General features: G+C 35.6%; 1 protein-coding gene across 1 annotated transcript; it reads left to right on the top strand.

Annotated features, from left to right (window-relative positions):
* Positions 1 to 1,353: 1,353 nt before the first annotated feature.
* LOC129951700 (zinc finger protein ubi-d4 B) lies at positions 1,354 to 14,339 on the top strand. The gene is made up of 3 exons (XM_056063993.1): positions 1,354 to 1,967; positions 13,044 to 13,295; positions 13,369 to 14,339. The coding sequence occupies exons 1-3, from the start codon at positions 1,529 to 1,531 to the stop codon at positions 13,971 to 13,973; spliced, it is 1,296 nt and encodes a 431-aa protein (XP_055919968.1). The 5' UTR covers positions 1,354 to 1,528; the 3' UTR covers positions 13,974 to 14,339.
* The last annotated feature ends 759 nt before the right edge of the window (positions 14,340 to 15,098 follow it).

The following is a 15,098-nucleotide window of genomic DNA, read 5'->3' on the forward strand; positions in this document are numbered from 1 at the left end:
AACCTTATTGGGTTCGTACTTTTCCTCCGGTCTGTAGTCTCCTTATTTTTTTAGTGCTCTTCAGTTGCATAGCCTTTTGTTTTCATATGTCAGTTGTTCTTAATTTAAACTAAAATTGTTGGTCTTAATTGATAGTGACAAATATTCAAGCTTTCTCTTTCTTTCGATTGCGCTTGAGATTTTTTGAACATTGAATTGTTGTAATTTTGTTTTTTTTTTGATAGATGTAAACTAGTTTTTAAAGACTCACATGACTTACTTTTAAACTGAAAATCCAAGAGTTTCTTGTCACTTTCAATCTTTTTCAAAATTATATAATAAATGTAAAAGATTCTTTTTTCAAATTTAAATTAATTCAATGTTATTTGAAATTCGTTGAAATAGCATTCAAAATTGAATAAACTAAATTATGTTTTCTTAAAGCTTTCTTTTAAATTTATAAGTACTATTTATAAAAAGGCGATGCTAGATAATTTATCGACAGACATTTAACTACTTTTCTAACCTGATATTTTTAATTTGACAAGTAATGTGGTACATAGGCTTTTCATTATTCGTTTCCGAAGTCTTCTTGTAATGTAGAGTGAGTTAAATGTTTGCTAAGGCCACCAATTCACGACACAAAATAACTGCGCAAACTGAAATTTTACTCAAGTCGGTTTGTGCAAAATACGATACAAGTGAACTGCACAGTTCTCAGTTTAAAAATATTTTCGTTCGTTGAACATGAGTTCAAAATTAGCTCTTTTTATATTGATTGCTATTGCAATAAAAAAAATGAGGACTCAGTGCAAAAAGAGCTCATAAGCTTATTACTTTTCATTATCCTGTTGCTATATTCCGGGCTTTTTATTTTCCATAGAGCCGGATGTTCTTTATAAAGTTCGAGGAACTCGCTCCAGAACTTTTGTTCATCAGCCTTTATAAAAATAAAAACAATGTATAGTGGCGTAAATAAAACTTTTATACTGAGCAGTTGCACAGTTTTTGACATTCACGACACAAATAACTGCACAAATTTAAGACTTGAGCAAAAATATCAAAATTGTTTTAATTTTTACACAGTTAACTGCACAAACCACTCAAACAACCCCATTCACAACACAACTATTTTGTGTCGTGAATTTGCGGCCTAAGTAAATTTTTTTATTTGATTTAAAGGCGTAGAATAATAGTTTTCATGCTAAATGCAGCCTTACCTTTAAGCATTATTTTTAAACTTTTAAATTGGCATCACTGACATAGCACTAAAATCCTGTGAACGTTTTCAGTTCAATGCAACCAAACTAAACAAAAGCAACACTCTGGCCCACCCTGGTTATGTATATATACGCCTTTGGATGTATGCAAATAAAAATTTTCTGTAATTTCAGTCGTCAAATTCGCCGTCGCCGTCCGCCGTCGCCGAGTTCGTGCACCGTGTGTGTTTTCAATCGTGTTTGCATCGTTTATCCGCAATAAAAGAAAAGAAAAAAAAGTTTTAATTAATAATAAAACACTAGCAAAAAGCCAAACTAAAAGAAAAAGCATGGCATCCGACATTGAAATTGTTAATATCTCTAATTTTGAGAAGATTCAAAACTTCCTCAACGACTCGGCGTACAAAGAAATTCTAGAGAACAGCGAAAACTTTAATACACGCCTCTGCATTGAGCGGCGCCTCCGGATGCCATTTCTCGATCCCCAAACGGGCGTTGCACAAACCCATTGTGCTTTGTTTATGAAACAAAAACAACGAATGCCCGGATTCCGTGATGGCCAAATTTATACGTATCCGTCAGCGCGATGGCGTAAACCAAAACGTCAATATTTGCTCCATCACCAGAGCTACAAGGCGTACCAGTTTAGGGAGAGCCAAACGCATAACCATCATCATTATCATCCAACAGTGCAGCAATCGCAGCAGCCCTCGTCTCAGCAGCAACAGCAATCACAACAGCAACTTCAAGCATCATCCGACAGTACAGGTAAGCTCATTAGAGTTAAGATAGTTTTTCACATTGTTTTCTTTGAAAACTAACAAATAAAAGAAAAAGAAGAAGACATTCCTTCTAGAGTGAGAGTCCATTGCAACTTGCTCGTCACTCAGGGATCGGATACACAAAAGCCACAGAGCAATTCCCAAGAAAACCATTCGTCTGGCTCAGTCTCAGTGTCAGTTTCAGGCTCAGGGTAATGGAAACGGCAGGTGCACAACCATCGCAATCGCAACGGCACGGCACGAGCTGTAGCTGTAGCAGTAGAACCCTCAGCCGGGTTCACACATTTATTTATTTCAAGGGAGACACTTCTTGTGTGTGCAGGGGGTGGTTCAGCAGTTTGCTTGAGTTTGCTTCAGGGGCACCCCCACCCGACCTCACCCCACCCACTCTTTTATTGCCTATGCCTACTTTGTATTCTGCAAGAGTTGTCTCAGGTTTGCTTTTGTTGTTAAAATTTACACAAGGGCACGAAATCAATTCCATTTCGATTGTCGACTTGTGGTCGTGTTGTTTGTGTACAGTACAGTAGAGTAGCAGTAGCAATAGCAGCAGCAGCAGCAGTAGAGATGATGAAAGTATAAAAATACACAATCAAAAGAAACTCAACTGAAATGACTGAAACTGAAAGAAGTAAAAAAATCAATATAAGGGGTCATCCTTCTTCCTCCGTGTTCGTCCTTCGTCTTTCTTCTTCTGCTTCTTTCGTCTTCCTCCTTCCGTCCCCGTATCGTTCACCTTGTCTCATCTTTATATGATTTATTCTTTATGTTTTATATCTACAACACAAATTCAGTGAGTTTTTAGGGTTTGATTTTCAATCTAAAGTAAAGATTAAGCATCAAACATACATACCTCTCAAACCTACCTAGTTTTGTTTTGTTGTTTTTTTTTCTTTCAATTAATTTTGCTGATTTGATATTTTTTGTTTTATTAAGGAAACAAAACACAAATGAAATGGTTTCTGTTAACCATCTCGTCTACCTGTTTCCATTCAATTTTAGTTTCTTTTGTTTTATATTTTATATTGCATTGATGGGGTCAGGGCAGTACACAGCAGTGTGAGCGCCTATTTACAAATCTTCTTTCCGAATTCGGGTACCTATTTAAAAAAGTGAGGCAAATTTGTGTTGTTGACTTCCAGGATATTTTATGTTATGAAAATTGGTCTCAAAATTGAAGCAAAATTAGGAAGTTTTCCATTATATTTTGCAATTAACAATCGACTGTGCTAAATTCGAAGGTCACATGAACCACGTTGTGGTTTTGATAGAGAAACCAGTTATTGAGGGAAAAGTCATTTCTGAATGGTGTTTTAAAGACCGGATCCGTTTCTACCGTTTTAACCAAATAAGAAATGTTAAAAATGCTTTTTAGCAGACGTCGAAGCGCTATAAGCATGGTACTTTAATTGTTTATACTACTTTAGGATCCAAGTGCACATTTGTTACATTTTGTGGGCCTTACTATGTGCATTGATAAATTATATGCAATTATGATTATACAGGGTTATCAATTTTGCAGTTTCAAAATTAAACGTAAATAAAGCAAAGAGGTATGAAATATTTTTGTTCGTGATATTTCTTTTTTATTATAAAGTTTGAACGCTGACATTATGTTTGAAACACTACATCATTTAAATGACCACCACGCGAATCGTAGCAAGCATTGAGTCTTTTGAGGTAATTTTCGCTCGAGTGGCTCCGACTTGTTGAAACCACATATTCTCCAAGTCGTTGTGTTGGAGTCGCTTAATTGTCGCTTTCGAAGAAGTAAGGTTCAATCGGACATCCGGACCAAAGAGCGCACCAAATAGTGACTTTTTGTGGATGTAAGGTCCTCTCTTCAATCACTTGAGGATTCTCAGAACCCCAAATACGACACCTTTTTTATTAACATAACCACCGAGTGAGAAATGTGCTTCGTAGCTGAAGAAAATTTTGTTTTAAAAATCGCCGTTCACTGAAAAGTTGTTCAAGCACCCATTCAACGTATTCGACGTTGTGAATGTGGCTGCGTCAGTATCACCATTTTTGTAGTAGGTTTTAACAATTTGTGTGCGTTGCGATCCATTTTCGTAAAAGTCAGACTTTCAACTGAAACAAGAAAATTGGTTTAACAACTTAGTTTGATAGATGTCGAATTGCAGGCCTATATTTCTGAAACTTCAAAATGGATAACCCGTTATAATATAAATGGCTTAGAAATTAATGTCGTTTGGAAGGTTAATCTCGGATTGGTTAATCCCTGTTGTCGAGATGGTGGGTTAGTGTTGAGTGATGGGATCGTTGTTCATTGTTGTAAATTGGCAAGTTTTCCAGGATATGCATTATACAGAGATATCTTAGTTCGGGATGTCGTTCCTTAATAGTCCATCAGTGGTTTAGGGTAGCTTGTGATTTTTGTATAATAATTATCCTTGCAGTTTGTGCAAAGAACTGATCCATTGGCTTCATGTTCGCTTCTTCGTAGATTCTCCTGTTTTGTTAAGATCTAATTGCATTGTAGTCCAGTAAATATCCTGAGTATCTTGATCTCGAATAGTTTTAATTTGTTCATAGCAGTCTTCGATATGGGTAACTATACCGGAAAAATGTGGTTGATGGTTGGTCTAAGTAGCTGCTTGTATATCAGCCACTTCGTTTATGTGCACAGCCCAGTTTTCAATAGGTTGAATTTTAGCAGCTCGATAAACTTAACTCCCGGCATTATTCTTGGCATGAATAGTTGCTACACCCGAAAACTTCAATATCAGGTTAAAGATGATCGACAGCGGATGTTGTTGGATATGGCTTCCTCAATGATTTTAATCGAAAGGATATTTTTATAGTTTGTAATTAAGTCTTATGTTCTTACCATATTTAAGTTTACAAACAAACCTATAAGGTCAAATCGCAGACCATCGCTGACCTTCACGTTATCCAAAGATGCCACAACTTTCTAATACATATCAAATAGTCACACTTTTTGGAGGCATTGGCTTGCAGACTATAATGTGTTTGTTGATCCTCGATGCGGCAGTTTTGTTTGTTAACATGTCGCTGATGTTTTTTCTCTATCCAACTCAAGCTGCTCTGAGGCCTAAATTGCTTAATCATGACGAAGCAGATGGTCGCCTGCCTAAAATTGGATATTGTAAGCGAATGTAACAAGATCCTTGTGCAGAATTTTCCTTAGGATAATTCGCAACATTTTGAGCTGTTGAGATTGCTAGCGAGTTGGTGTTCGTGAATTGTGTCTCACACTCTCGCCTACAACAGCTTTTATTATCGAAATAACCTTTGATCGATTTTAAAAAACTTGACCCAATAACTAATATAATTTTTACTCTTAATGATTTTCCTATAATCCTATAAGTTGGGTTTAAATACTTACTTACTTAGGGTACCTGGGCTTCAACCAATATGCCAGCTAGTTCCGTAACTAGCTGTCTCCAGTTTCACATGCCAAGATGGTTAAGGTCATTTTCCACTTGTTTGAGTTGTATTCTTTTTAACCAGGTTAGTGTCCTGTATCTCTTCTTCCCCACTCTCCATCAATGCAGACGGGACCAAAAATCCCCGAAGAATTTTTCTCTCGAAGCATCCTAAGATGCTCTCATATTTCTTTGAGAGAGAATCGGAATGATAAGTGTCTTATAGATGGTGAATTTAGATGCTACAGAGAGGACTATACTACTCAAGTGTCTTTGTATCTTCTAAGGCTGAAGAAGCGGCGATCGGCAAGAGGTATTCTTTGTTTGATTTAAGCACTGGTATCGTTGTCATTGTATGAATTTATCGGTGCCTAGACAAAGTCCTTAACTAATTTAAAGTTATTATATATATATAATAAAAGGTGAGGTTTCGTCCAGGACGTCTTCGTTCAATGCCCTTTTTTGGTGACAATATATTTGGTCTTGCCCTCATTGACCACTAAACCCATCTTCCCCGTTTCTTTGACATCACACTTTGATCTTCCAATTATGTCAGTATAATCGGCGTATGCGAGTAACCGGATGGACCTTTGGAAGATTGTGCCCCTAGTGTTGGAGGTTGAATTTTGAACAATTCTTTCCAGAACGATGTGGAATAAGTTGCATGACAGTGCATCCATCGTCGTGTCTAAAACCTTTTTTGACATCGAAAGCATCGGTAAGATCTTTTAAGGTTTGCGAGCTACAACTTATAAACTTAAGTTCAGTCATTGCTGACATCTTATTTAACGATTTTCCTATAAATCTCCACAAGTTTTGATAATTTTCAGTATTATAATTTGTAAACCAAACAATGTCTTTTGTTGGTCTTAATTATAACTTTAAAAGTGCAAAAACAAGAATAACACCATGTTTTTGAGACTACAATGGATTTATTAATTGTGTGACGATTTTTGAAAATAAAAATCTTTATCATCTATTGGGTTTTTTCAATTAAGAATATTTAAAAAATTTTACTTTCGGCTTAATGTCCGTTCAATTTTGGCACTGAACTCTTCCAGATACCTCGGCTTATTGGTATACTACATACAGTACTGTGCAAAACATTTGCAACTAGAACTTTAAACATTTTTCATTAAAAAAAAAATGTATATAAAATCAAACAGCAAAATTCTTCCTTTAGTTTTGTAAACTTTTTTGATATTACGTTATAATTGTTGTAAAAAAAATAACACTCTTAACTTTAACAAAAAATGAATAACTAAATACTTTAATAGTTGGTAAAATTGCTGTGCAAAACATTTGCAACTTAGATCTCACAACGAAATTTCAAACTATTGTCTTACTTGAATGCAAGGAAATGTTAATATTTAATTGGGTACTCTTTATTTTTTATAAGGGCTGTATATCTTCTGAGCATCGAAGCTATAAGGTTATTAATACCCGGTTTTGGAATGTAATTCCATTGCCTCTAAATTACAGCGAATAGGTCACTTTTGTGCATAAATCTATTCTTCACGATTTCCCACAGGTTCTCTATTGGGTTTAGGTCTAGGGATTGGGCTGGCCATGATAAAACCGCAATATTTTTTTCTGTAGACCACTTTGTGTCCAATTTTGACTTGTGTTTAAGATCATTGGCGTGTTGTAACGTCCATTTCCCAATGGGCATAAGCCAGCATGGTGTTACAAAGCATGTCTACATAGTCTTCACGACTTCATTATGCCCTCAACTTGACGAATTGGCCAGAGAAGCAGCCCAAGATCAAAATTGAACCACCTCCATGTTTGACCGTCCCTTTAGTGTATTTTGGATTTAACATCTCACCTCTTGGCCTCCTGACATGCTGTTTTTCACCCGATCCCTGCATATTAAACTTTGATTCGTCAACCATTATCAAAACGAGACGAAAAGAAATCATTATTATTTTTGTAAAAGCTGTGCATTTGTAGAATTTGTCTGTGGATCATTGCTTTAAGATAATGAGCAGTAAGTTCAAACATAAAAAAGTCTAAAACAATAAAAATAATTTGATTGGAACAACTTTTATATCAACGAATGTTCGTTTTTTTGATAGGAGGTGATAGTTGCAAGAAGTTAGCACAGTACTCTACATACAATGGCCGAACGCAGCTCCCAAGAAAAAAAATTTAAACAAATCTTTTAGGTCTTTGTTCTCTTTCACAAACTCTTGGTTTTCTTTACGAACTGTTTCTGTACTGCTATCATATTTTGCCAAATGTTTACGCTTTTATTTCATTATGACAATGCAATTCTTGTGTGCCTTTAAAGAAATATGCATGAATGAGATGGGAAAACATTAATTTTACATGCATATAATTATGAACTTTGGTAACACTAAGCTAGGGGTATTGAATTAAATAAAAAAAGTAATAGCTTCAATTAAAGCCCCTTTGCCATTATTGTTACTCATATTCGAAACAAGAAATCAGAAAAGAAAAAGGCGCCGCCAGAGTTGTGCTGCTGGGTTGTGCAGATTGTATTGATCTTGGTGGGCTTATTGTTGTTGTTTTCAATTGTATGTCGTCGACTTAAAAGGTATAAAACTTGCAAGGAAACTAAACCAATGCCATCCATAATGGTATCGTCGAACAACGAACGAATAAATTAAAAAATCGAAAATCCGGTTGAAGATTTTTGAAAGTTAAACGGTTACAATTGCTTTTCGGCGCATTTTTCCCTTTAATCAAAGAAGCAGAGTACAAGAGTATGTATCACTACAAACAACAAGCAAACTGCCAGATCGAGTGAACTGGTTATTCCGATGCCGCTGCTGTGCTTCGTCGTTGTCTTCAACGTCGTCGTCATCGTTATCCACGGTCGACAGTCTACTCAACATCAAGGTCGTGTGTATCCATCCATCTCTACAATCAAAACAACTCGAACTGATTATATTTCGATGTTGTTTCAGTCTTTGTTATAAATGTTGAATTACGTATCTACATGCATACATTTCTTGTTTGTTTGTTTGGTTGTTTTTTTTTTGTTGTGTCTTTTATACAAAAATTCTTAATCATAAATTAATCAAGGGAAAAGAGTAGGAAACAAAAGAAAATGATTCACCTCAGGGACGGAATAGGTGAAGTCAATGTATGCTGGCCAAGAGATATGTAGTCTCTTTTAGTATAACAATTTGTTTGCAACAGTTGTGTTTATAAAAAAATGACCAAATGTCCAAGCTAGTATTTTAAAATATCATATTTTGAATTGAGCGCTGTTTTATATTCACTTCTTGTAAATATGTGAACAAGATCTACTATATATTCTGTTGTTTCTTATTGCGTAATCGATATGTTTTAAAAAAAAAGAATACATGCATTTCTAAATTAACAAGAAATAAAGCTGGGAAAGTTTTGTTAAAAAATAACCAAAACACTGTATTCACTCATTTAAAATCAAAACAAAATTGAACTGTATTTTTGTACTGACTTTAGAAAAACGTTTGACAAACTCCCACATCGATTTTTATTTTCAAATTAAGAAAACAGGGATAAAGCGAACTTTTCATTAAGTGGATTCAATCTTAACGGTTTGCTTATCACACAAGTTTAATGCTGATTCCGGGATCCCACAAGGTAGTTATTTAGGTCAAATTATTTTTATTTTATTTAAAAACAATCTGGATAAAAATTCGATTTCAAACGAATGGCATCCCACTTTTCACACAATGAAATCGTTGTTAAGGGCGATTTTAATTTTTTCAAATTTTTTGTGTCTGCACTATTCTGACAGCACCCAAGAGAAAATATTTCAACATTTTTATAGAGTTAAACAACCTTACTTATGTGACGAGCCAACTCTAATTCCTAACATTGCTGGACAATTCGCCAACAAGCTAACGGTTTACTATCGCCTCCTAGAAATATCAGACCATTGGGTCATATGCAAAGAAATAAGTTCAAGCTCTTTACTCACTTTTCTGAGAATTTTCTTAGAGCGGTATGTTGAGATCTATCCCTCGACGAAAGCCCTATGTGAGAAAGTTCTAGTTTTGATATGCAAAAAGATGAGCAAACGCTCGATTGCATGAGATCGATCTTTCAAATTGTTGAGGGGTTTTCCCTAACTCAGTTGATAAACAACTATCAAAATGGACGAGTTTTTGAATAATTTCGATACAAATCGTGTTTATAAACATAGAAGATGTCCAATAAGTGAAGGATTTTTAAAACTGTATAGATTTAGTGAAACAAGTGTGCAATTATTGGCGGATGAGTTTTTGCGCCCAATCCTGGAAACACGCGGTGGTGCTTTGACTCATCGAGAAAAAATGATGATTTTTCTACGTTCTGTAGTAGATCATGGATTTCAAAACGCTGTTGGTAAAGGCATTGGTGTCAAAATTGCAAGCTGTGCAACTGATTTGATCATACTCCAACATACTTCTGAAGAAATAGAAGAAGCGCAACGGTTATGTAGCAGTAAGTATGAGTTTCCTAACGCCATTGGTGCTGTGTATTGTAAACATGTTCGTATAAGGAAACCACTCTATCACCACGAGGAGTACGTCAACCGCAAAAGATAAATGTAAATGAAATGTAAAATGTAAATGTAAATGAAAAATGTACAGGCATCAAAATAAGCAATTCTTTTTAACAGTCATTAAGAATTAATTTCTTGTCTCTTATTTTGCTTTTTGCGGCACTTTTGTTCACGTTTGTATGTCCCCGACAAATTTGTTTTCAAATGCTTCTATGAATTAAGCATAACATCTCTTTTTCTTGTTTTTAAAACTGTTAACTGCGAATTCTCCAGTAAAACTTTATTTAGTTTCAATTATTAGAAATTCACTAAGATGGTCAGCAATTTTGTTTATAATTACACTTTCATTTTCGCTTTCAAAAGACATTTTTCCTTCTTGACTCGACTGCGCACAGAAACTACTGTTTTAACTAGTGCGAGTGCTTTGAGATCGTTCTCATATCACTGAGTCAGAACTGTAGAAAGTGAACTCGTTTTTTTCATATGAAACTAAGTCCGAGTGCGAGTGCTCAATCGATCTCACGTGCGAGTTCAAGCTCGTCAGCTCTGATTCTGAGAACTTTCTCATCTTTTAGCATATGACCCATTGTGTCTGTAATTTTATCATATCTACAAAAAAAAAACAGTTAAAGAAAAAACTCGAACGAGAACCAATTGGCAATATGAGAAACCCAACTCGACTACTTCTCTAGGAACTTTAACTGCTCCTCCGTCGCAGAAGATAAGATAATGAACTTATTTCTTTGTAGAATGCAACATGCTTTTCAATCTGTTCTACTCTACAGTTCTTTTTCTGAGTGGATGGAAAACAGCCGGCCATTGTCTAGTTGACCCCTTAAAAAGGCGAATACTCCTCCCCCTCCAATTATCGTCTAATTGCACACAAGGCATTCTTGCCACGGTCACGGAAATGCTAATCAATTTTCAGCTTGAGAAAAATCTTGAAAACCGAAATATTCTTAATGGCCGGCAAGATGGTTTTCAATAGGACCACTGGTGATCATCACATGGTTTATCTCACCGAACAGTGAAACAATTCTTTACATCCTTTTAAAGAAAGTAAGATTATCAACTTGACAATTTGAAGTAATTTTAAAGAGTTTAGTATGAAGCTCTCTTATCAAAAATACTTACAGTTATTGATCTGTACTTCGTTGGATTAGAAACTACCTTTCTAACCGTCCAATACGGTCTGTATTCGATAAATAGTCTGAAAACACACAAGTTTAATCTTCGACACTCTTTCTTACTTTTCGAATTGTCCGTCTACCTGAAACTTCGAATTTACTACAAGAGAGTATGAACGGCTCTTTAAATTTTGATCTTCTTATTTCAGGCAGATCACCGAAAGACAAAATATTCACATTAAGGCAAATGCTGGAAAATACCAATCAATTTCAAGTTCAGACCCACCATGTTTTCATTGACTTCGAAGCCGCATGTAATAGAATAAGGCACCAAGCGCTTCTGTTTCTGATGTCTGAAATCGGGAACCCGAAAAAAACTGATACAGCTATGCTGCATGACGTTACAAAATAACGTTTAAATGAGTAACAACACATCTGAGCTATTAAGACATGTGCAGGGTTCAGGCAAAGAGATGCGCTACCATGCTATTACTTCAACATTGTTCTGGAGCAGATAGTTTTCGTAGTCCAAAAAGAAAAAACCCACCGATACACGGACTCGAATGGACAACAATACTACAGCCAAGAAAACCTTTGAATTAATGGCTGAGACAATGAGTGATGAGCCGAATAGGGAAGGAAGACAAGGGAATAAGAAAAAGGCGTAACATGTTTAAACTATGTATAAGCGGATCGCTTCGCACGACCCCATCTGCAGCACTGAACACCTTACTCTACCTTACACCTCTTGATATATTTAGAAAACCAATAGCTGCAAGCTCTGCTATTCGCCTCAAAGCTTTGTCGCAGTGGATTAACACCAACATTGGCCACTCCGTAGTTCTTTGGTATTTAGAATCAATTCCAAAGCACACATAATACACCATCCCCCAACTGCAATTCGACAGAAATTTCCAGATTTCTATACCTTCCAGATCTTTCTGGTCCATAACTGTCGACCATCTCTAATGGAGATGGCACAACAGTTTAATATTCACCTTTGCTGGGTGCCGGGCCATAGAGACATTCCATGTAACTGTTAGGCAGATGAACACGCCAGGAACGATACAGTGCAGTCCATTGTACAACGTTTGGCAAATTCTGGCATCGCTATTTGTAAACGATTGCTAATGCAAGACGCTATCAAGAAGGAAAACACCAGGTGGAACGTATCAGGTCACAAAAAACATCTGGCCAACAGTATTACGCATATAAGCTCGATAATAGGATACTGTCTATTAAACAGTTCCTTAAAAAAAAAAAACACTCCACGAGGCTAGGCGTATTCAAAAATAACTTTCACAGAAGCTGTATGGACGAGGAAGAGGAGGAACCAGTTCTTCAACTTCTCACCTTCTAAACATATTAGCATAATCAGCCTCTAACGTTTCGTAAGGGACTCAAACTGGTCTATTGGGCTTAGGAGGAAACCTGAAGATTTATGCGGTATCACAATGGGCCATCAAACTGTCCGATTCAATCATGGACAGCCACTTTTATCTAACATAACCTAACATGTCAAATCAAGTCCCTAGAGCTTTTTTGAGTCTTAAAAATGCATTTGTTTGAGCTTAAACGTTTTCATTTCACCAACAACCTCAAACTAAATGCTTGTGCAGCTGTTTTTTGACTATTTCCTTACACACTAAGGGACAGTAATCCTTTTTGACCGGGTGTTAAAGTAGATAGATTCAAACGTCAACATATCCTTTTCACAAATAAGTGATAAATAAGTCTTACAAATTTAATAAGTAGCACCTATCTCCCACTGTGTTATTTGAAAACTTGGCTTTAATAGTTTCCACTTCTGAGTTCCTCTGGTTTCAATAACAGATGTTGGACTACCCCCTTTACAAACTTCGTCGCTGAGAGGGCATCTATTTAAGAATATACGTATTTACAAACATCCAATTTTGAAAACTTTGGCATTTTATCTATAGCAAAGCGCTTAGCTCTACAGCACCCGTTAAACTAATGTGAAATGCTAATTTGTTTCTCGTTTTAATTTTTCTTTTAAGGGTCTGTAATACAACCTGATGGCAACTCACTTGGAGCAACCGCTGACAACGACAGCAAAGATGGTCACCCAATGCCGGAAAAAGAATGGTTCTACGAAGACTTGGAACTCTCCCATGTCGATGAATTCGAAGAAGACTTTGATTCAGATGCCGATTTTGATGATTCGTACAGCAATCGCAAACGAAAGCGTGCCAAGCCAACAAAGAAACCTCCAGCAAATCCTGATGCTACCCCTAAACGAGGACGTAAAGGTTAGTTAAACATTAAATACAAAATAAATATCGCAATATTAACATATTAAATCTATTTTCATTATTTCTTAAGGAGGACGACGAAAGGTCAATACTGACGGAGAGCAGCCAAAAAGACGTTCAAATGCCATTGCAAGTGCATCCTCTTTTAACACAAACTCATGCGCTTCACCGCTTAGCAATCTGGACGATCAACCGTTGTCTATGCTAACGTCGGCTGATAAAATGCCCTCCGAAGAAGCCGAATCAAGTCCGAAAAAGGGAACTCCAGCAGGTGGTGTTGCAGTTGGTGTTAGTAAAATGAGGACTGAGCGCGACACGACTGCACATCCATCGCCATATTGCGACTTTTGCTTAGGCGACGCACGTGAAAACAAAAAGACAAACCTGCCCGAAGAACTTGTCTCGTGCTCTGACTGCGGTCGTTCTGGTCACCCGACCTGCCTTCAGTTTACCCCGAACATGATTATTTCTGTGAAGCGCTACCGATGGCAGTGCATAGAATGTAAATACTGTTCGATATGTGGCACCTCCGACAATGACGATCAGCTGCTCTTCTGTGACGACTGCGACAGAGGATATCACATGTATTGTCTCTCTCCACCGCTGATAACACCTCCCGAAGGATCATGGAGTTGTAAGCTTTGTCTCGATGAGTTCCACAGTGGTGAGAAGTAAGCTTCCCAGCATTCATCGTATCCATCGACTTATTACTTGTTTATTATTTTGTTTCTTTTTAATTTGTTTGTTTCTTTTACATGTAAGGTACTTGTAGCATAAAGTATAAAGTGTATGTATAGTGTATGCACGCATATTGCGTGATTTTATTTTATTGTTTTAAGTTTATTATTATTTTTTTTACTATGTACGTATTAATATTATCTTTAAACCATTTTAAATTTTAAGATATAAATCATAAGATTAAGACAAAAGTAACTAGAAAAGAAAACAAAAAAGGCAGCGCGTTATTCACAAAACGCTTTCAATAGAACATAAGAATTGTATTCAACTAAAACAAAATTAAAATTTAAACAAAAAGAAAAAAGTATTCCGAATTTCTTGAAAAAATAATACAACAATAAAAAACTGTTTGCTTTAAAAATTAAAACAAAAAAAGAAAGAAAGAACATCTGATATAATCGATAAAAATGTAGCCTGAATTCGTTTCAAAATTGATTCAGTATTTAAACAGTATTAATGGGATTGTTTTGTTCATATTTTGTGTTTGTTTTTTAACAGTAACAGAAAAATTATACATACGAGATTTAAAAGAAAGCAAAACATAAATTGCTTGCTTAACTAAAAGAGATGCAACAATTAAATAGAAAATATATCCTTAATAATATTTTTGTACTTATTTTATAAATTAAATTGATTGTTTTATTTTTTAATTTTTCCAAAAATAAATAAAAAGTCAAATGTACACGAAAACACAGGGGTCACAAGTTAGTTTTTTTGTGAGAGCATAAATGGAAAATAATATTTTCAGTTGTGGCATTTTCTTGTGATATCTCCAGATAGTTAAAAATAATTGAAAGAACATCAAGACATTTTGGAAGTATTGTAAAAATTTAAGAAATCAAGAATACAAAATTATTAAAAATGCAAACAATACTTTTAGTTATAGATCTGGATGTAAAATAAATTAAAATATATCTTGAATATAGATGAATTCGGAAGCGACTATGGCTTATCTTGCATCTTTGTTATAAGTAAAGAAAATAAAAAAACATGTTTGACGCAATAAAACACATTAAATGTTTCATTGAAATAATAAACTTTGGTTACAGCTCTAGATGCTCT

This window comes from Eupeodes corollae, chromosome 3 (genome assembly GCF_945859685.1).
Source record: "Eupeodes corollae chromosome 3, idEupCoro1.1, whole genome shotgun sequence".
Classification (NCBI taxonomy): domain Eukaryota; kingdom Metazoa; phylum Arthropoda; class Insecta; order Diptera; family Syrphidae; genus Eupeodes; species Eupeodes corollae.

What these genes read in the sequence shown, in the direction of transcription:
- LOC129951700 (XM_056063993.1), top strand. Translation starts at nt 1,529, where the DNA reads ATGGCATCCGACATTGAAATTGTTAATATCTCTAATTTTGAGAAGATT. An exon ending in AGCATCATCCGACAGTACAG is followed by an intron (nt 1,968 to 13,043) that starts GTAAGCTCATTA and finishes TTTTCTTTTAAG; the next exon opens with GGTCTGTAATACAACCTGAT. An exon ending in CCCTAAACGAGGACGTAAAG is followed by an intron (nt 13,296 to 13,368) that starts GTTAGTTAAACA and finishes TTATTTCTTAAG; the next exon opens with GAGGACGACGAAAGGTCAAT.